This window comes from Silene latifolia, chromosome 5 (genome assembly GCF_048544455.1).
Source record: "Silene latifolia isolate original U9 population chromosome 5, ASM4854445v1, whole genome shotgun sequence".
NCBI classification, from domain to species: Eukaryota; Viridiplantae; Streptophyta; class Magnoliopsida; order Caryophyllales; family Caryophyllaceae; genus Silene; species Silene latifolia.
In genome coordinates, this window is record NC_133530.1 from 15,986,195 (window position 1) to 16,009,547 (window position 23,353).

Here is a 23,353-nt window from a genome sequence, read left to right on the forward strand (position 1 = left end):
GAATCATTGAAGTTAGGTTATCAATTCAAAATCTTTTGAGTCTCTCAAGTATTGTACGTCTTAGAGAGCAGTTATAAAAGTTTGTATTAACGGCACGCGTCAATATTAAGCCTTAAAACTTTTTTTTTATTAATAGAGTGTTTTATCTTTTATTTTATTTGAAAAAGATATTTTAATCATACGTAAACAAATAATTAGACATAGGATATCACATTATAACTCTGTGTTAATTAACCCGTTGCAACGAATGGGTGTCAAACTAGTTATGTACTCCGTATTAGTTTTGGACGATGATAAAATGCCACCTGGTCCATACCACCTTCTTACAGACACAATAAAGATCCCGTGTTATGGAAAGAGATGTATAGGGTCCATATTTACATGTGAAAAAAAGGTACCTTTTTTTTTTGCAGCGGTAAAAAAATAACCTTAAAGACCCAATTCAGCTCTAGCTAGGTTATGGGCGACCTTATTAAGATGACGAGGTAAGAAAGTGAAACAAAGACAATGAAAGAACGTAAAATAGTACTCGATATCCTGCAACAATCCCTTAGTCAAGTGGTGAGGCGATTCCACCCCAGCAAGTTGAAGAATAAGTTGAAGGCAGTCAAAGAAAATGTCCAAATGAAGGATGTTATGACACAAAGCCCATGTGAGAAGATCTCGAATTCCCATAGCCTCGGCTTGGGTGGCAGATTCTGCGGCAAAACTACGAGCAAAAGTGCAATAGCGAACTCCCTCAGGCGAATAAACCACCCACCCCAAAGAAGCTTGACAAGAATCTACCCAACTGGCATCAACTTTAGCACGGAAAGACTTACAAGTACCTTTTTCCCCAACCATGAAGAAAGGAAAGTGATTTCTAATATCACTTCTAATGGTGTCGAAAGGATCCAAGGAAGTCTGCCCCAGATGTGAAGCCTTAGAAGTAGCGAACTCCTCAGCCTCTAAAGTAGCTTTAGCCACACAAGCTTGTAGGTTATAGAAATAGTCCACCGAGAACGTCTTACCTGAAAAAATTACCTCATTCCGAATACGCCAAATACTCCATACCATAGAGAGGAAGAGAATTATAGAGGAGGAAGAATTCTCCTTCGAATCGAAAAACAAAATCCAATTAATAACCCAATTCCGTAGACAGATACATTCAGTGAAATTTGTGGAAATACCAAGAGGGGAGCAAGCCCATAAACGCTTCACCAACACACAATCACGGAAAAAATGGTCAATAGTCTCAATGGAGCCGGGAACACGACACAAAGAGCACATATGATCCATGATAATATTTCTTAAAACGAATTCTGCTCCCACCGAAAGAGAGTCAGTTATAATTCTCCAAACAAGGATTTTCCATACTTGAGGACCGGGAAGATGCCATAACTTTCGTTTACAGGAAGCCTTCACAGGAAGGTTGATTTGATTTAAGTCTTTTGGAGTACTATACCTACTAAGGTGTGTGTAGATACCTCATTTCCACACCTCCCGCAAACCACCCGGTGATGATTGGGCCGCATGTTTGGTACACTGAACGATTTATGACAATTCGTAAGTTTATCGTCAAGTGATAGCTCAAATACTTTTGTCTACCCCTTGGTCGTCATCTATGCGCCGTTACGGTCGTTTTGACAATAGTTAGAGTACATTTGGAGTCCGGGTCGAAAACCATCTTCATTTTCTAATAACCGTTTAAAATGCCGAGTCAGAATATTCTGGAATGTTCCGGATGTTTCTATTCCGTATTTCAATCTTTTAATCTTTTGCCAAAATATATCCCGAAATTATATTTTAAACAATAAGGAAGATCTACCGCAATTCCATAACAGAAATGCGGAAATTCTTTCTTCCGCAGGAGGAAACTTCTTGGGAAAGGACGCAACACCTCCTGCGCCTCTTCCAAGAGCCGCAGTGGCTGATGCGCCTCTTCCCCAGCTCCTTTTTGCGTATTTTAAGATCTTTTCGAGATTTGTTTCTAAAGTTTCACCGAAACCCTAATTCCTTCGTGTGATTAGTATAAATAAGGACTTTCGTTCCTCATATTTCTCACGCGAGTGTCCGCCCTTCTCTTCTCCCTTTGCATTCTAAGACCGTGCTCTTTGCTTTTGGCGTCTGCGTGCTTGAACTTTCGACCACGTAAGCTCGGATCCTTCTGAGTACCAGCCTCGTTTTGCATGATCGACCAATTTGACCAACTCCACTCAATCAACTTAATCAATCTAATTTAAATCCTCTTACGAGGGCACTTTCGTCGTACATTCGAGTCGAGCAATCACTAAACTTTAACTTAGTTAATCTCGTTTCGTCAAACATGTAAGTCTGAGGGTGTAAATCTCATCTTTTATTATTTTATTTTTTGCACTAATCATTGTAAGATTTATGTCGAAAGCATATTTGAAACTGATTTATAAAACCTTTTGTTCAAACCTTTTTACGGATTAACGGAAGACAGATGTCTAGAAGAAACGCAGCAACTGCTGCGCCTCTTCGAAGAGCCACAGCATCTGCTGCGCCTCTTCCTGAGGCTGCCGCAGTTCCTGCTTTTCTTCTTCTTCCTTCTTTCTCTGTTGGTTCGTCTATTTTGTGGCGTCTTTTCTTGTTTTTCCTTTATTTCGTTAGTATGATAATTTTAATACATAATTCATAATAATTCATCACTTTTAACCCGACTTAAATCCCTAATAATCAATATTTGCGGGTTTTCGTCATTAAATCAAACCCGGATTTTAGAGACTTGATTTGTTCATATCTAGTTTCTGGAATTCGACTTTGGTACATGTTTTCATCTATTTATCGTCATCACTATCATTAATAAACCTAATTAATTTGTTCTAATAAACCTAATTCGTAATTAGTTTTGTAATTAATCTTTAATTCGTTCTAATTTAATTTGAGTCTTTTTATCGCTTTTATGACCCATTCACATGTAAATAATCTGCTAAATCACTTTTACTTGAGCCGAATATCAATAATCGATCATTTAAATTCACCAACGAACATTAACAATATGCAATTCCGGCTTCACAGCCAGAACTCACCTCAGGAACAGACGCAGTGACCACTGCGTCTCTTCCAAGGGACGCAGCTCTGTTGCGCCTGTTCTGGGTTGAGCTCTGTCTATGAACTTCCGTTGTTGCTTTGACCTAGTCTATTAGTTTACGTATTAATCTACTATTAATCGTATTCACCGTTAATCTGCTCGTTAGTTTATTTTCCTTTTCCTTTCTAAAATCATCCATTTTAAATGTATTTTCGACGTAGATCAATCACCAAACCAATGTAATTATTGTAATTTTAATTATTGTATTTTATTCTTTATTATCGTATTGTTTGTATGTTTTCATATGTAATCAATCTAAATCTTTACTTCGACATAATTGTATGCTAAATTACGTGTTCACCGACTTAATTAATTCTCACATGTTAGGATTAAAACGTTGGATATTGCATTGCATGCATATAACCGACAACATATCAAATACAAACGATTTCTCTAATCATTAGTAGAGGCCGCTATCGAGGCGGGCGGGATTAGGTGCTCAATCAAAAGAGCTTCCTAATACGTACCCTCACCCCTTACTCCAGATCTCTGTGAACATCCGTGTTCATTGACATCCACGAGAGTCATTCTAGACATAGAATGCTAAGGGTAACGAGTTCTTAGTGTTTATGTCATTACTTTGTGTCTTGACATGACGCGAATTATTCGAACGGTTTCCAATTTTCCACAATAAATTGGTGGCGACTCCACAAATGCGAACGCTTGTCCCAAGCACCCCCGTGGGCTCCCCGTGTCCACAGTGTGTTGAAAGACAAATAGCATACCCACTCTTCACCGAATAACTCCCAGAAAGGGTGTGCTTCTAAAAAGACATAGTCATTAGAAGTGGAGACACAAATAGGCATAGCACAAATTTTCCTAGCCCACTCACCGTCAAACAGGACATTAATAAGATCATTATTCCAATGCAAGGAGGGTAATATAAGGTCCTTAAACACCATATCAGCCATCAAGGGGGCGGAGGAAACCCAAGACTGGTAATATTAGCAGGAGGAGATCCATCAACCCAATTAGCATTCCAAACATTTAATTCCGACGTAATTCCAAATTTCTATCCAAGACCTGGCAAAACCAACTCCATGCCATAAGAGATACTTTTACATCCCTAAGACAAAGAAGAACTATTTTTCAATGCATTCGGGAAGTCCAAGTTATCATTATGAATAAGCTTTTTGTAAAACACTCGACTAAGCAACGATTCTTTCGAATGGAGGACTTTCCATACCAATTTTCCAAGAAGTGCCTGGTTCATACATTTAATGTTCCGAATACCCAGACCCCCTTCCGACTTGGGTAAACTAATGAAATTCTTACTACACCAATGGATAGTAGCCTTAAATTTCGTTCTAACCCACCAAAAATGCGATAACAAGGAATTAATCTTATTAGCCACACTTACCGGTACTTTAAATATCGATATAACATAATTCTTATTAGCTGGTGAAAGAAAAATTTCATTCCAAGACGAAAGGCGTCATTTAACCTTCTCAATAAGATCATTAAAAATAACCCGTTTAGACGAACCAAAGTCCGTCTCAATTCCCAGATACTTACCGATACCCTTATTATCCAAAATACGTAGGGTACTCAAACCATTTTTGACTGAACGCATAGTAGTGCTCGGACTAAAAATTATGCCCGATTTATTTTCATTCAATATATGACCTGAAGCACGACAATAAGAGTTCGAATAAGCATTATCTTTATCTAGCAGAAAGAAGACCGAATCAATAGATGCAAAAATAGATGCGAAATAGGCGGGGCAAACCTGGACAAAGAAATCCCATGAAGCATACCGTTAGATTGGGCCGTATGGATGTTATGAGAAAGAATCTCCGTATAGAGAATAAAGAGATACGGCAAAAGCGGGTCACCTTGGCGCAACCCGCAATTGGGTTTGTAAGGTTACTTTTTTACCGTTGCCAAAAAAAAAAAAAAAGTTGATGAGAAACGCATTATCTTAAAATGTGTACCTACACGTCTTTGCATAGTAATTAACTTCACAGCGATTGTACTTGGTTAAATGACCGGAACTCCCAAGTTAACACCGATTGTACTTACCAAAGTTGGTTGGTGTGAATGGTAAGGACTCTCATATCTTAAACAAGTGGTCAGGGTTCGATTCAAAACTCTTGCGAATGAAAATGCCAAACTTGAGAAGGGTCAATCCATTAAATTGTCTTCAATACCCGAAAGAGATTGTCTCAGTTGTCGGTAGGGGATACTCCTAGTCAACACCAAAAAAAAAAAGCGATTGTACTTGATTGGGGATCACTTGAAAGTGCGACGACAAGAACTGCCACCTCACTCTTGCTTAACAAGAGAGTCGACGATAAGATTAGGAGGTAGTCTCACAACGTGTGTTTCCAGGGGGGTAGCACAATATGTCATCCCTCGGTTTTGGGGCTCATATCGGGCCATATAAATGAAATCTACGAAATTGCTTGCTTTCAAGAGCTTTACGCCTTGCCATACCAACCAAACCAAGCAAGCTTGTTTCACCAGATAAGGGCTTTATACGCCTTAACAAACCATATTACGGATGTTTGCGGGAGTTTGCTCAATCAACGAGATAGGAAGCAGATCTCACTGGTGCATGCCCAAAGTCAAGGGCTCCGCGCCTCGATACGGATCTTCATTCTGTGCGTTTCAGAAACTCAAAAGATTGTCGAACAACTTAACGCTTATTCATCGATATATGGGTAATCCCTGCTGTAGTATGATCAGAGAAGAAAAATCTCTATGAAAGCAGGAGGTCTTAAACATTAGTCTGTCTTCAAATGCGGGAGAGTTAGACGTTCAGTTCACTCGAAAGAGGCTGTTTAGATATTTTTCTTTTTGTGGTCGGTTCTGCCCCACCCTTTTAGTAAAGTAAGTACTGGTGAGAGAGAAAGTTCTCTAAACATAACCTTTACCCAAAGAATACAAGAATGGCAATCCACCTATTTGTCAAAAAAACAACAGAGTAGACCGGCTTCAGCAAATCTATGCTGTTCACTGGAATCATGCAAGATTACTCTTTCTGGTTGCAGTTGCTGTGGTATTCGACCTGATTTTCACTAGTCAATTTCCGTTACTCACTATTACAAAAGTCACAAACTCGATAAAGGTGTTCAAGAGGGAGAAGCAACAGTAGGATAGTCAGACGGATGAACAGAACTCAGAAAGTGCTATTAATAACTAACCTGTAACTCATTTCCTGCCATTTAGAAAAAATCAAAATCCCGACTTTGTACAAAATCGACATGGAATAACTAGGACTATAACCGTAAAACAAGAAAACAAGAAAACTGCAGTATTTAGAAGTTTGTCTCATCCTGAGAGAACTTCAGCAAAAATTGGAGTACCTTAGACTTCGGATTATCCGAGCCTGCCATGGATTTTATGTTAAATACGCCCTTTATAATACGGGCATAAAGCCTTTCAAGGAGCGGGATTCCATACCCTTTAGTACGCTCCATGAACTTTTGCTTGATTGTTTCCACTTCACCGTCACAAGTATCACCATCTGCCATGACAATGTCATCCTCCACATCTCTTTCACAGGGATTTTGCTCGGGTTCTGTGGGTCCGTCATCTTCGTTAGACTTGTCAGCTACGCTATCTGATCCAATGTGGGTAGTAATGTTATGTTGTGCCTCTTCAGTTGAGACAGTCGGTTCAGGTTCCTGAATTTTGGACTTCTCTTCAGCTGTTGTAGCTGACAGCAACAACAATTAAGGGAAAAAAAATAGTACTCAGAAGTCAGAACTACATATACGGGAAGACGCCACAGAGCAAGCAACTTATAATCCTACTATATGAGACCATCTGAAGTTGGTTGGTTGCATTATTGCTGTAATTATCATATAAATCTTCTTTGGTTCAGTGGTAACTGGTAAGTGAGTACGTTTCACGCTCGAGAGACCAGTGTTCGACTCCTGGAGTGAGCATATTTTAACCATTCTATTTTTCCTGTATAAAGGACTTCATTAAATAAAATTTATGTAGTTGATAGGATTTGAACCCTCACCACTTCTACGAAAATTTCTCTTGAGACCATTTTGGCACACTTAATCTCGTGTTTAAGAGATCTATATTTATTTAAAACTACAGTTTAAGTTCATTATATAACCCGAAGTACATATCTTAACCTATTTCTTACTTCGTCTATTTTACTATAAATATATTCATGAATTTTACAAATATTAGATATCAAAATAAATTATATGTAGTTAAAAATCATTAAAAGCGACGAGGGAGAAATTGTGCCCCCACGAAATGAAATCCTAGGCCCGCCACTGGACAACACGTTTACCTCTCCTACATTCTGTTCCAAAAGCATACGTAAAAAATCAAATGGAGCTGTGTGACTAGAAACTAACTGAAAGTAAAGAGAACCAACCTGTTGGAAGAGAGTCAGAGTTTTTCTTTGGTCTTTTCAATGCTTCATAACTCTGATCCAGATTAACCTCTGGCTGGACATTACGAAGCCTGGCACTTGCTCGAGTCAAAGATAATGTCTGCACAACCGGAGTTTGTGTAAGAGCTGAACTCCCATAACCATCAGGCAGCCGAGAAGGCCCTCCTTGAGCAGCAATTTTATCACAGAATGCCACAAGTGCAGGGTCCATCTGAGAAAGCATTCCATATACCTAAACCACATACAATGATATACAAATTGACCATAATTCCTCATATGAAATGTATAAATAGACCAAAAAAATTGAGTGAAAAGAAAAACTAAGTTCAGAACATACTGCATCTCGAAGCTCGTGTGCTCTACTAACAATCCTAGCTCCATTATAATCATCTCCATTATATATCTGATACGATTAACAAATATGATAGTCAGTATCTGTAGTTCTGTACTACGAACTTCAATATGGACTATGAGATTTTATGAATGTTTCATCCAGTTAATCACAAAACCATGTGGAGCTGTGAAATGAATAGAGAGGAAAACAATGGCGGTCAAGACATTGAAGGAACCAAAAAGGCCAAGTTTTAACAGATGCATTGAGAATTTCTACAAGGGACCACCTTCAGCAAAATCTCTATTTAACATCTAATATCACATATTAAATTAAAGAGTCCCTTTACCACATTGCCTTCCCAATCTATATCTTGGAAACTAACGAAGAGAACGGAGAGTCAAGTAGGAGATCAATGATAATCATAAGAAGCAAAAATCTCACTGCCTTACTCAGGACTCTTTAAGAAGTCAAGTTCCAACTGGTATACAAGTACTCGGTGCATCATTTATAGATAGAATTTTAAACACCTTTGCATTGCTCAATATTAAGTCCACATCCTGCTGAAAGTCAGAACTTTTTATATAGTGACCAGAATCCACACGCTGAAGCAATGTCGCCACGTCCATAGGATTCTGGATTACTGAGCGGTAGTTTGGAGCATCTTCGTCAGAGACTGGATAATGGAAGGCACTGAAACGCTTGTCATAGAGAATGCTGCATCAAAGATAGCACTCGTCAAATCCAAGATGATGGACAGCTCCCCGAATATTATGGTTCATACATGAAATTTAATGAACATACAGCTAACAAAATACAGTATCCAGTTCACAGTGAATATATCACCTTGCATTCCGTGATCCTATATCCATAATATTTCTACGCATTTGGCTACTCCACCAAAAAGATAACAATATTGATGTTTCTTAACTGTTCTTCACATGAAGCAAGTCAACAAGTTTTCATTTTAAACAGAAGGGAGTATAATATAGGTACTGATGGTATCTTTTTTGCCGTCTGCTAAGTGCTAACTGCAACTCTGAACACCGCACATATTTTCAATTTAAATAAGAAAAATGCCCACAGCCTTAATTCACCATTCAATATCTGAGACCATGACTGGTCGGAAGACACTGAATATATCTACGGCTGGACCAACTAATAATAAAAAAGTAATGCAATGATGAACAAAAGATGAATAAAAACTTACCGATTGCACACATCTCTAAGGCACATACGCAATCGGCGAAGTGCATGCTGCTCTGCTTCCACCTTTGCTTTCAATTCAGAGATATTAGGGCCACTTGTCACTTTTGGAGCTTTAGGTAGCTCAGGAAGTGATGTCGATGTTTGAGGTTTTAATGACACAGTCTCAGAAGTAACCGACAAAGAAGCTTCAATTAGTCGGTCAAAGAACAACGACCGATCTTCTTCTGCTGGAGCATCAACTTCGAAGCTGGCAATGAGACACAAGAAACAAAATTGTGTTCTACATTTAGACTCCTGGATTCACAAATAGGACGCTGGATAAAATAATAATACCAATAATGAAAAACCGAACCTCAAACTGTACATCCAAAACATTTAGCCATAACAAATGTCAAAAGATTGCCACAATATTTTCGATTATATAAAGCCAGTTCATCAGATTTCAAAACCAAACAAAGATTAGTGATTCAATAAACTAAACTTATCGCCGTCAGGGGAAAAACAATAACTTGAAGTTAACTAATATCTCTTTCTCTTAGAGAACCACCACCAAAATTGATAATAAATTTCCCACCACTAAAGTTATTTATTTATAAAGCATAGTCAAACTGATTGATTATACATCAACACAGGCAAGTGAGCAGAATTTAAAGATTAATCAGAATCATGGAGAAGGGCTAGTTCTTTTCATTAGATAAAATATAACTCCCTCAAATTCTTTGAAAATGCCCTGTTTACATTTGGCTATCAAATTAAGGTTGTGAGGGAAGTGTTTTACTAACAAAACATACCCAAAATAGAAATAGGGCAATTCTAAGAAATAAGAATGGGTCAAAAGTAGAAAACAGGGGAATTCCTAAGAACAAGAGGGAGAATTAATCAAGGGAAACCAAGGGGCTCGCTCATGTACAAATAGTCAAAAATATATCACATAGGTGACACAAGAAGAGCTAACCATAGCAGGTCCATTATAACCATCTTTGAAGACGAGATTAAACAAATTGGGGTGAACGAAAGAAAAAAGAAACAAAGACGGAAATTGTGCTTAGCAATATGTGAAATGGCAATATCCCCGACCATAAATTGACATTTCAACTGAAACGTTATCATCAATTGTGGTACAGAACGTAGCAATATAAATTGCCACTAACGTTATCCTCTGGGATGAATGTCATGGGTGCTAGTTAAATGAAAAGACAGAAACAATATGAACAAGACCCAGTTGACAAAAACTGCTAGGAGAATAACATCCAAGTTTGAGCTTAAATCGCAACAAGGGTCCTCACCTCTAAGGCTCTAACCCAAAAACATAGCATGTCAAAAGTAAAGCATTAGCAAACATCAAACCCGAGCTACGTCTAAGAGAAATATATGGCGAAGGAACATACATGCTTTGCTCAGTGAAGATCTGATGCCGTCTTTCAATATCAGGAAAAAGCTCTGAAGTTGTTCCGAGTAATAATATTGGCAAGTCAGATGGCAATTCTTCTAACAAAGAGAGTAGAACAGCTCTGAGTTGATCATGTGCCTAACAATAATTATGTGAGTTAAACATACGTCTAGAACTATAAATGAAAACCTGCTTGGCTGCTTAAATGCTGTAGTTAACTTGGAAGGGAGTTAACTTGCATGTTGGCACTAATATTCATAGAAGGGGACCCGTGAGAAAAGAGAAGAGGCTACAACTCTACAAGTTCCAAGTCGTGAACTTACATTTTCCCACCACAGATCAAAATGGGGTAAGTAAAGTATAGACGGTGTTGTCCTTCTTGCTTCACCGAGAATATGTACCAAAGCCTCCTCAGGTGTCTTCGCGCTAGGATCTGAAAGTAGAGACGGGAGGCCAAGAGAATGAACAGGAAACTTCTCAAGCTCGTGCAATATAGCGGGCCCAAGATGATCCTGCAAAACTAATGAAGTGAGTACACTATATTATCAGCTCATTGCATGCCAAAGAATGACTCAGTTATAGTTTTTCAAGAAGAATACCAGCCCAACTCCTTCCTTGCCATACAGCAACAACCGAGGCTTATAAACAAGCGGAATGGCAGAACCATAAGAGAGCATCGATAGTTTCAATAATTCTGATGACATAGCAGAAGCAGGGAATATATCTGATATGCATGCCATGGCTTTTCGGAGATGTCTCCCCAAGCATGGTGCTACAACAGCCGACAATGGCCTTGAATGCACAATAGAGCCTCTGTGAGCAGCAGGTGTGATGGTGGACATGGCATCAAAAAAGTGAGTTTTTTCTACCCTAACTGAATCAACATCTATGAGAAATTTGTCATCACTGGTGTACACCTGAGGATACTTTTCGCGGAATGCGCGAATGGCAGCTTCAGTGCAAAGGGCCTTCAAATCAGCTCCACAGTATCCCACACAACTAGCTGCAAGTTCTGTTCTTAAATTCTTGCTAGGGGGATGCTTCCATTTGCGAGTGTGAATATCTATTATTTCACCCCTGGCCTCAAGTCCAGGCAAAGGGAAGTTAAATTCACGATCGAATCGACCAGGCCTCCGCAAGGCACCATCAATAGCATCAATTCTGTTTGTTGCTCCAATCAAGACAACTTGCCCACGGGAATCAAGACCATCCATCAGAGCAAGTAAAGTTGAAACTATGGAATTGTGGATCTGCTCTTGTTTGCTTGACCTAACTGGAGCAAGCCCGTCAATCTCATCGAAAAAAATGATGGAAGGCTGATTTCTCTGGGCCTCCTCAAAGAGAAGTTTTAATTGTCTTTCGGCCTCCCCTACCCATTTGCTGAGAACATCAGCTCCCTTCCGCATGTAGAAGCTCACTTTCTGACCAGCTTTAGAAGCAGAACAAGCTAATGCACGTGCAATTAGAGTTTTCCCAGTTCCAGGGGGTCCACACAGCAAAACTCCTCTTGGCGGAGTAATATTGTAGCTTGCAAAGAAATCCGGGTACAGCAAGGGAAAGAAAACCATCTCCTTTAAAGCATCTATATATTCTGAAAGTCCACCTATATCATCAAAACTGATATTATCATCGACCTGTAATGGTTGAATGTCTGCTCCACCCTTCGAACTTGGGCCAGCAGTCTGGACTCCAGATGTCAAAGAATTAAGGGTATCAGATTGGTGAACCCAACCGGAGGCAGCAATATTCAGTCCCAACGACGTTCCTCCTTGCATATCCAACCCCCCTAGAAGCCAAGGAGCCCCAGATTTGCTTCCATTTCGAGCCCATGGAATAGCTGGCCCTTGGTCCATTTCATCCACAAGAAGGGAGTCGTCAGAATCTTCGATCCTAGAAAAACGATGACGTTTATGAACTCTCGAGCCACCCTTCCTTGCATCCCTACTAACCTTGTTGCCCATCCCATGACGCAAAATTCTACGAGGAGATCTTAGTCTTTGTTTACTTTCATCAATAGAAAGCCTACGCACTTCTGCACGGTTTCGAAGATCATATCGCCTTCGACCATCCTGCTCTTCCTCCTCCTCCTCCTCCTCCTCCTCGCCCTCTTCATCCTCACCCTCGTCATCCTCCCCATCTTCCTCTCTTTCATTCTCCTCTTCACCTTCTCCATCCCCTTCAGCTTCACCTTCATCGTCACCCTCACCTTCGTCATTGTTATCATCATCATTGTTTCCATTTTCCATTTCATCCTGGTCGTCCTTCTCCTCCGAAGTACCTTCTTCTTCATCAAATGTGAGGGATGCGTGTCTTGTACCTGCTTTGGAGCCACGAGGACGCAGGCCTTCCCTTCGAGGTGTGGATCTAGTCTCAACAATTTTTCTACGTTTGAGAGTTGATAATTCATCCTGACCAACACTGTTTTCTATTCGGTTTCTAGTACGATGCCTTCTAGGTTTCTGGATAGAATGAGAGAGAATGGACAAACAAACTATTAAACATGCTCGAGAGATAAATAAATTTCAATAAACACAAGAGTGAAAGAGAGCACTAAATAAACAGTATGCAGTAATTTACGAGTAAGCTATAAACCTCACCATTAAATCCTCATCTGATCCAGAACTATTTGTATAATCTTCTAGATTAACGGAAACCCTTCTCTGTCTGGTAGAACGCCGCAGGTTGGCCACATCCAACTGAAAAGGAAGAGCCATCAGTAAACAAAATGGCAAAAATCACAAGACAATAGGTGTCAGAAAGCTTTGTTGATGTTAGTAATGCAAAAAATGCTAGATATCAAATGCGTTGAAGTCTGGTTGTTACATTTCATAATGATCGTTCCCCACAAGCCATAAGAAATAATTCTTTTATTTTACACAAGACCAAATTGTTCTGTTCTAAGAATCAGAAGTATGCTGCAATCTGCGCCTCATGAAATTCGACAGAAATTATCTAAGCCACTCCAACAAAGCCATACTTTCACCTATATCTTTGCTCCAGCGAATATCATGTAACATAGTTCACCTTCGAAATTGTGGTATTGGTTAACAACGGTGATTCCTCGATCATATCAGGCCCGAGTTGTCTGAAACCACTACATATCGGAGATCTTGGCCAATTTTTAGGTGTTTTTCCTACCCCCGATAAATCCTGATATTTCGTATCGGCGCTTCTTGAGCGATACGATATATTACAGTTACACAAATTGTCCTATGAGGCGGTCTTATATGATAAGACCATATAAGACCTCTTATTTAAAGCCCAATCCAAAATTGCTAATTATATTTTGTCAGGAAAATAAATATAACCCACGACCATTTTCATTTTTTGCAGTTTTTGTTCTTCTCTCACCTTATATTTTCTCTCTCATTACTAATCTAATCCTGGCAATCTTATTTTTCTTTTATTCTTCTACTTCATCTGTCCCAAAATACGTCATCCCATCATTATATAATACGCGATTCGTGTGAAATTAGTAGAATGGACAGCGGAGTAAGTAAATTTTCGTTTCTTTTAATTGTATTTCAATTTTAGTTAATTTATAGTCCAAATCTTGTCATTGTTATTGCATTTATTGTGTGCAAATAGAATTTCGGCTGTATGCATTTAGCTAAAATTTCGGTTCGATATATATTAGGGTTTGTAAAATTGAATGTCGTTGTGTACTATTCCGTTTCATGTTTACCAGATGTTTTAGGTATGTTTATATACATTGTTTTCCATTCAATTTTAATTTGTTAATTTTTCAATTTTATAAATTTAATTGGTCCTACTTTGAAGTCTTAACTGAAAATTGATTGTTTCATTTTTTTTTATAATGACTTTAAGTAGATAACTTGTGGTTTTAACATAAAAACTTAGATTTTAAGATGTTTTTTTTGTCAAAAGCTAACTAGCTCAATCGGAAGAGCATGTGCAATGTCACAAGATGTGGGTTCGAATCCCGCGTTGGCTGAGTGATACATGATGTTTGGCAACAACGATGAACACACTCATATCGTCTTTATTTATAATTTTTTTTTTAGAAATATTGGTGTTTAATTCAATTATATATCATGCTTTTAGGCTAAAAAACAGTAAACTTGAACTCATTTTTGTTTTTAAATACCCTTAATTTTACCTCGAAAAGTTCAAATACCTTAGAGTTCAAATTTTCAATTATCGATTTTAACTTAAAACTCTGGGTTTTTAGTAAAAAATTATGGATTTTAAGTTTGAGAACTTGAGGTTTTAGTTCAAAACATCATAGTTATAATAAGAAAGAGCTTTTTTATGTTTTAAGTTGAAAACTCAAAATTTTAACAATGAAACCATTGCTTGATCGGTTTGCAATTTCAATGTTAAATATAATGAACAGCTGAAAACCTAATGTTTTGTATTTGAAAAGCCCTATTTTAAGTTGAAAACCCAACATTAAAAGATAAGGACTTTTGTTGTTCTTAATGATAACAAATAATAAAAAAATCCAAAATTGTAAAGATAAACATATACTCTTTTAATCTAAGATAATTTACCTTTTTACTTGTAAAGCTTGTGTTTTTAATTTAATAACCATATGTTTAATCTAATGCCCATTATGATGATTCATGAATAATATCATGAACAATTGCACAGGTGCTGCTGAATTAGTAGTGATGGCACGTACAACTTTAGAGTTTTTTTTTTTAAATTAAATAAAATAAAATCTCTTGTTGGACTAATGTTTCCTATTGGGCTCGTCTTATGCTATAAAACGGTCCTATAGAAGAGTAGCGGTTACAGTTAATATTTCAAACCCTAGTCACCGGGGATCTCGAAAAGGGCAACAAAGGTATAATGACAGAAAGCACCAACTTAAACTGCAGAAAGAAACGATATCATTATCATCCCATCATTATGTCAGCTGCATTTTCTTTTTGAAGGCTACACATCTGTAGTAGATGGGTTGGTAATTTATTACATCAGCTGCTTTTGGTATAACTAAGTTACGAATGGGACCTTTAGGGAATTCTGTAACCTTTTATGGCTTAATCACAGAAGATACGGAGTATGATATTTAAAAACGTGTAACATAACTCTTGGCACAATTTTTAAATAAAACAAAGATTGCATGCTTGGGCCATCAAGGTCTGTCTGCCCATCATAGCCATGATACCTAACATAATTGAGGCCAATTAGATTTTGTTTCTCTACTAAAGGGTTGCTCCTCAGCGTAAAGTTTTAATGTTCAACTATCATAACACCGTGGAATATCAGCACTTATATGATTATATCGTTGGTTGACATGATGTGGATCAACTCAGGGGAAAAAAACCCCATTGAACTTTCAAAAGTGCCTCTCAATTTAATTTAGGAGAACTTCAATGTATGAAGTGTTCAATCTTTGTCATCCGCGAAATGAGGACGACGACTGTGTGTCTTCCGTAGTACTTTAGTGCGTAAAGATAATGGGCAATTTAAATCTATACAGTACTCTTATAATTTCCATTTCTTATGGAGACAGATTCATTTTTCTTTGCTTTTGCATTATGATGGGATAAATCAAAATGACTCGCTAAATTGCATGCGCTTCGTTTTATTGTAGAGTAATAGGAGTATTCATTTGATGCAAGTCTTAACTCAACTTTTATCGTGGGTCATTCAAAATCAATCCCTCTCTCAAAACAGGTGTAAGGCTTCACACGTACATGATGCGACCCCCTTACACCATTTATAGAAGTCCTTCAAAGAATTGGATAATGCGGTTGTACTTTTAACTAAGGGACTCCAAGGGGATGAGGAGAGTACTCCTGTAGGCTATAATCAGCACCTTTCAATGGCACGTTCAAACATAATTGAAGAATGAATAACTGAATACTGAAATATGGTACACTATTTAATATAATTGTGTAACTAAAGAGATATTCAAGTCACTTCCATCTCTATTACCAAAGTAATCTCATCAACACACATCCCACATTTATCCTCCCTCTATAATAAGTTAGAAGATTGTTCAAAACCAGTGGTTGAAAGCCAAACTGCCAATACTGATAATTATTTGTCTACATTACTAGCAAGTCAGGCATGGTAAGCCTTGAATCTAAGCTCACGACACCGAAATGTGACTTTTAAATGTTTTGAAGCACCATGACCGCATTTTAAGGTGATAGCTGCATTGTTTAGCAGGATTAAGCTGCAATGGCCGATAGTACAACCATTGTGTCCGAAATCGAGTTTTAATAGCGAAAAGGCTTTCTAGGCATTAAAATTTTCAGTCTAAGGCGCTGTTTGGTAAGCAGTTACGATCAATCAATCTACTAATCTCAATCACACAAATTCTCACTAGAACACTAAAAATAATAAAAATTAGGGTATAATATCTAAAACTTGCAATATATACTGAAAACTAATATGCCTCTCATCGCCCTAATCCAATCACAATATGCCACGTGTCCTCCATCCACGTACAACATGCGTCACAGGCTCACCACACTGATAACAACTCAAACCTTTTTGCAACATGCAACGGTCAGAAATTACCAGAAATTCAAATATTTCCCTCCAAAATCATCAAATAATCTCAAAAATAAACCAAAATCCATCCTAAACAATCAAAAACCGCACAATCAACCAAAAACAAACAACAAATCATGCAAAACACAAACAAATTTACACCACAAACAACACAGCATCATCAAATACTCGCAAACAAGCCACAATTGATCGAAAACGGTCAAAAAAATCGCAAAATCAACCAAAAACAAACAACAAAATCAGCCAAAATACAAACAAATTAAAATCAACAGCGGAAACATACATTCTTCTTGGAGGCATGAATAGAGCGACCACCAGGGGATAACATTTTGGCAATATGAGCAGCAGCGGTACGAGTTTTCGCCTTCTTCTTGCGATGATTATTCCGAAGCATCGAACCAGAAGTATAATAAAACGGCGATTTATACCCCATAGGACGACGCTTAATGCGAGAACTAGTACGCGTAGCGCGAAGGCCATTATTATCACTATCATGAACTTCTACATTACCGTTAATCTCCGTTCCATGGTTGGATCGCCTCGAATGCATAACTCGATTTTGCAATCAAGTTATGCGCAAATTAATTAATTAAACAATTAATCAATTGGAGAAATTAGGTGTCTGGAGGATGTAGGGTTTAAGGGAGAGGTGAGATTAATTGATTAAGTACTGTTAGGGTTTAGGGTTTTGCGGGATTTGGTGGAGGAGGAGGAATGGAGAATTGGGGATTTAGGGTTTGCGAAAATTTGGGGGAAATGGGAGGATAGAGAAAGAGAGGAAAGAGGTGTTGTTTGTTAATGGTGGTGTTAAGTGTGGTAGCTGGTTGTGGTGGTGAGACTGGTGATATAAGGAGGGGGAGGGAAGAGGGAGATTATAATGGTCCGAGGGAGTTTCAATTTTTTCACACTTTTGTAGCGGGTTACTTGAGTCGGTATGGATCGGGTCATTTTGTATTTGACCTTATTCAAATCGTATTGGATTGGGTTATATTGGATTCGGGTTACTTTCAAGTACTCCATATATGCTAGTATCAAGTTAATTTGTTGTGCAACTAGTATAGTACGGAGTAGTATATATACTCCCTCCATTCAACTCCACATTACATGTATTCCTTTTCCGTCCATTCAACTCCACATTGCACATTTCCTTATTTGGTTGTACTTTATTACTATAATACTATAATTCCACTATTAAGGCCCACAAATTACACAAAATCACAACACTTTCTATCCATTTGTTGTACTTTTAATACTATAATATAATATAGTTTTCTTAATATTTGTGCATAAAACATATATGCAAAGTGGAGTTGAATGGAGGGAGTAGTATATATACTAGAAAATTAAAGTTATGAAATGTGTATTTTTATGAAATTTATTATCATAAAATTAAGGATTTCAGTTTATAAATATTCTCTAATTATTTTAATGAATTTTTTTTGTCACAAAGTTATAATGGTAAGTATATGTATCAATTTATTATCTAAAGTTATAATTATTGCATTTAATGAAAAATTTACCATCTTATAGTTTTTTAACATCAATTTTATTTTATTTTGATGAAAAAATCAAAATTTTGAATTTAACTATAAGATTAAAGTTTAACTAGTTTAGACCCCGTGCATTATATGCACGGTACTTAAAGTTTAATATTTTTTTTATAAAATTATTTATATAATATTGGTACCTTATAGTTGTTTTCATTTCTGATCATTGTATTTTGGTTTGATAAATAAAAGGTATAACTGAAAATTAGTTAAGAGAATCGAGTAATGAGTTAAAATGTATTTTAATGAAAATAATTTATATTAGTATAAAGTTAGTGAGTTTTAATTTTTTTTTGTCGCGAAAGTAATAACATTTCTAGTTTTGATTTTTTACGGAATATGGATTAACTCATCATCTTATAATAGCATCAGTAAAAGATTTAGCAATTTATAGTTTTATATCAATTTTATTTTATTTTAATTAAAATATTATAACTTAGAGTTTAGTGAAAATAATATAATTTGATGAAAAGATTAATTTTAATGAAAATATAAAAGATAAATTAAATTGTAATTATTAGTTTTCTTATTTAGTGAATGAACATAATTATCATTAGTTTCCTTTTTTGAGAATATGCATTTTGGCGGGAAAATAATAGAGATCACCTATTAATTTAGTAAATAGGGGATTATAAGGTTATATTTTAATGAAAAAATAATAGTTTAAAGAAAGATAGTTTTACTTGTTTCCTTATTTAGATAGAAGCATCTGGAGCGAAAACTAAAAGAATTTTTATTCTCTTAGTAGTAAGGGAGATGATAGATATTCGGGCTAGGTCATATTAGTCTGGTCAATTTGGATTACGGGTCAAGCTCGATTCCTTAGTTCGGATGTTGGGTGGTACAGATCGAGTTATTTGGGACTTATAATTCTGTCTGGTCTATTAATGAGTAATGAGTAATAACGGACTATATTCGTGTAAAACTTAAAATAGGTCAATTAGTATAGATGAGGCAAAAGCAGAATGCAACAGACTAATAAAAAACTTGTCCGATTTATTCAGATGAGTTTGTTATTTAACTTGTTATCATATTAAGATGAATATATGTGTAAAAAAATAATAATATTAAGATGAATGTGTGTGTTATGAGAGAGACCAATATTTTTTTCTATAAGGGTTATTTATTGGGAACATCTTCTCTAAACTTACACAAATTTTGTTTTTCGAATGAAAGTTGTTTTTTGGCCATATTGGAGATGAACGAATGTTCCCTTTTATTGAGAGAGTGTTTTGAAAAGAAAAAAAAAGATGTACGCTTTTTTCTTACTATTTTAGTACACTGGTCATTTACAAATAGGGATGTCAATGGATCGGGTTCGGGTCGGGTGAAGCCTCATCCGTTATCCATCCGTCCCTTTAAAATCTGATCCAACCCGTCCGTCATCCATGAAACATATCATCCGTCATCCATCCATCCATCATCCATGGATGAAACGGGTGGATCGGGTGATAAACGGATGTTATGTATTTATATGTTTCAACTTAAAAAAATTATAATTTTTTATTTTTTACAAAAATTGTTCCGGGCGTAATTCCAGAGCAGATTTGTTTACCACGTAAGCTTGGTGAAATGATGTCTTTCCTTGTCTTGACTCTTCCTTTCGGTCTCTCCTGAAACGATGAACAAACTGAGGGCTCGGCTTTGCACCGAGCGTACTCACTCCGACACTCAAGTCAGTAAACTTAAAAGGATTAAGTTGTGTGTTACTTGACAAAGTATATTGTAGAGAGATAAGGGACTTTATACCAGATGAATAGTGAGTTTTTAGGTTAGATTGTGGATCCCCTTCTCAATGAGAGAAGTGGAGTATTTATAGACTTTCACCTTTTGTCACGTAGTGGCCAAGTGGGTCAAGTGGCGTAGCAGGTGGAAAGTCTGTTCTACCCTCGGCCGAGGGACCCATGGCAGGCCGGCGGGCCCTGTTGACTCCATGCCGAGGGGTCTTGGATATGAGTACGCGGATATGTGTCCCGGCTGGCTAGTTGCCTGGCCGAGACCAGTGACACAGCCGACAGTGCGCGTCGGCTAGATCGTCCAAGGTGTTGACTTGCTTTGGATATCTTTGACCTTGCTCAATGTGTTGACTCGGTCAGCGGGTGCAGAATATGCCCCATCAATTTGCCCCCAGCGTAGTCTATGCCGTGGTATGGACCTTCGATGAGTGTTGAGCGTATTCTGCGCAAGTTGCAAATTCTTCCCCGGCTTCCTCTTCCCCGGCTTGCTTCTGTTCAGGCCGTACCATATTGTTCTACCCTCGGCCGAGGGACCCATGGCAGGCCGACGGGCCCTGTTGACTTCATGCCGAGGGGTCTTGGATATGAGTACGCGGATATGTGTCCCGGCTGGCTAGTTGCCTGGCCGAGACCCAGGTGACAGGCCGACAGGCTGCGTCGGCTAGACTGTCCAAGGTGTTGACTTGCTTTGGATATCTTTGACCTTGCTCAATGTGTTGACTCGGTCAGCGGGTGCAGAATATGCCCCATCAATTTGCCGCCAGCGTAGTCTTAGCCGTGGTATGGAACTTCGATGAGTGTTGAGCGTATTCTGCGCAAGTTGCAAATTCTTCCCCGGCTTCCTCTTCCCCGGCTTGCTTCTGTTCAGGCCGTACCATATCCCCCCTCCACATGGATGTGTAATGGACATCAAATGTGGAAAAGAAGGTGTCGCTGGCCGGCGGGTCCAAGGTTGAGAGTGCCGGATGCTTTGATTGCCCCACGGCGTGCCGCCAAGCTTGGTTGATCACCGCCGTTCGCAAGTAGATAACAAGGAGCGTGTTGAAGAAGATACGTCGATTGGCATTCCGCCAAGTAGCGTGTCAAAGAAGATTGGTAACTGTTGTGACGATTGACATTCCGTGGCTGCATGCTTGACACGTGTCTCGTTGTTGATTGGTTGACGCTTCATGGGCTTTGCCCTGATTGGTCGGATTGAGTGGGCTTTGCCCTATAAATAGGGTGGTTAGCCCCTGAATTTGGCCTTCCAAATTCATTCTCTCAAAAAATTTTCTTCTTTTCGCTTAGTTTTCTTTGACGAAACTTCTCTCTAGTCTTTGAAGCGTTACTCGGCGTAACACTCTTCCCAAGGTAAACAAACAAATTTTCCAACTTTTAATTGTTAAGTTTTTGTTGTGAACATGTCTTCTCGCGATGCCGGACCTAGTAATCCTGCGCCGGGGTTCCCGTCGCGCCTTGATGGGGAGGAGGCACGCCGCCATCCCGATAAGGTCCGGGGCCCTAGGTCTCCTTCTCCCGAGGTTGATGATCGTTTTGGATGGTTTCTCGGATGATGATGATGGTGATGATGACGGTGATGATGAGGAAAGGACTCATTCTGATGAGGAGAGGCCGCATCTCTTGGATCACGGCGACGCCTGTAAGATCGGCCCTGATCGTGCTTGGACCAACAATTTCGCCGATTGCTCGGTCCCGACTTCTTCGAACATCATTTCTCCTTTGGAAGGAGTATAGGATTGTTATTCCTAAAGAGGGGCAGGCCGTCTGTTGCCCTCCCACGGGTTGTATCGGCGTATACATGAGACACCTGGAGTATGGGCTCCGGTTTCCTCTTAATGCATACGTTCTTCGCCATAATTAAAGCAATGAACGTCGCCGTGGCACAGTACCGCATCCGTTGACCATCAAGACGATTGTTGGCTTTGTGTGGCTATGCCAGTTTAAGGGGGAGGCCCCAACGGTGAACCTATTCTCACGGCTTCATCACCTTCGAATGAATGTTCAAGGTGGCAAGGGGTGGTATAGCATACTGCACCGAGCCAGGTTATATCACCGTCCCCAAGCTTACTTCCCGCAAGGACCGGAAGACACGGTGGGTATATGTTGAGGTTCCCGGGGATTATCCACTGCCTCGGTCCTTCCAGCACCGCGTCAATTTGCGGTGCGAGAGCAAAAGGGAGCGTGAGAAATATGTCTCCTAAGATAAGCTTAAGATGGACGCCTTGAAGGTCCATCTTAATGCGGACGAATGGCGGGCAATGAAGCTGTTTGAGACTGAGAAGGATGGGCCGCCGAAGGGATGGATGCCCCCGACGCAGATCATTCTTCAAGATGAGCCGCTCTGCCACGTCGGCCTCATACCGGCCCTAGCACAGGGTGAGTGGGGTCGGTGTGAGGCCCATCTCTGCTTTTAATGTTTCTGTTTTTGAACCTTGATTTATTTCTTTCATTTAACTCTTGCTTCGTTTCTTTTACGCACCGTTTTGGCCCGGACCGTCCGAGGAAACTCTCAAGAAGATGGGACTTGACAAGGACAAGAACGTTGTTGAGATGCATCCGAAGGCCGATACACGTGATCGCAGACCGGCGCCAAACGACCTCATGGACCAGCAGTTGAAGGCCCTAGATGCGACGGCGGCCCAGGGGAAGGTTGCGGTAACATTCCGCGCCGAAAGCGAAAAGCAACATCTTCGGCGGCGACGGCGTCAACTTCAGTTCAACCTCCTATCCCTGCAATCCAAAAGGAGACGGTGGTGATCGTCGATATTACCGATGAGGAGGTCACCTTGGCAGAGGAATCTCCTCTCTTACGCAAGAGAAAAGAGCTGCTGCGCCGCCGCCATCGCACTCGCCGCTACCGAGGCGGCAAAGAAATGGGTCCTCCGGCCAAGAAGGCCAAGCCTGGTACAGATCTAACCCGTGGCTCGGACTTAGCGGTTCATTAGGCGTTCCCGATGACAAGGCTCTCGGTATGTCCATGAATGTTGACATGGATGCTTTGTCCGAATTTTTTGTAGATCAACCGCCGCCGTCTACCGGTCCTACTGAACGGCGTATTGAGAAGCGACCTGCGCAGACGGGTGGAAAAGATGCCACCGTCGTCTCCTCCTCCCCGAAGCCTTCCCCCGCCCAGATTAGGTCGGAGGGCATAAGGTTGTCCAAGATCTTTGGCGAAGTGGCCGACGTGGCGG

The 23,353-nt window shown here is 39.2% G+C and overlaps 2 protein-coding genes across 2 annotated transcripts; both read right to left on the reverse strand.

Annotated features, from left to right (window-relative positions):
• Positions 1-429: 429 nt before the first annotated feature.
• LOC141654916 (uncharacterized) lies at positions 430-1,278 on the reverse strand. The gene has a single exon (XM_074462023.1). The coding sequence runs from the start codon at positions 1,276-1,278 to the stop codon at positions 430-432; it is 849 nt and encodes a 282-aa protein (XP_074318124.1).
• Positions 1,279-6,172: 4,894 nt separating this feature from the next.
• LOC141656856 (ATPase family AAA domain-containing protein At1g05910) lies at positions 6,173-17,774 on the reverse strand. Its single transcript, XM_074463946.1, has 10 exons — positions 17,163-17,774; positions 12,985-13,083; positions 10,987-12,846; positions 10,711-10,899; positions 10,386-10,525; positions 8,999-9,244; positions 8,319-8,505; positions 7,795-7,860; positions 7,440-7,689; positions 6,173-6,755 (listed from the first exon to the last, which is right to left on the reverse strand). The coding sequence occupies exons 1-10, from the start codon at positions 17,427-17,429 to the stop codon at positions 6,355-6,357; spliced, it is 3,705 nt and encodes a 1,234-aa protein (XP_074320047.1). The 5' UTR covers positions 17,430-17,774; the 3' UTR covers positions 6,173-6,354.
• Between the last annotated feature and the right edge of the window lie 5,579 nt (positions 17,775-23,353).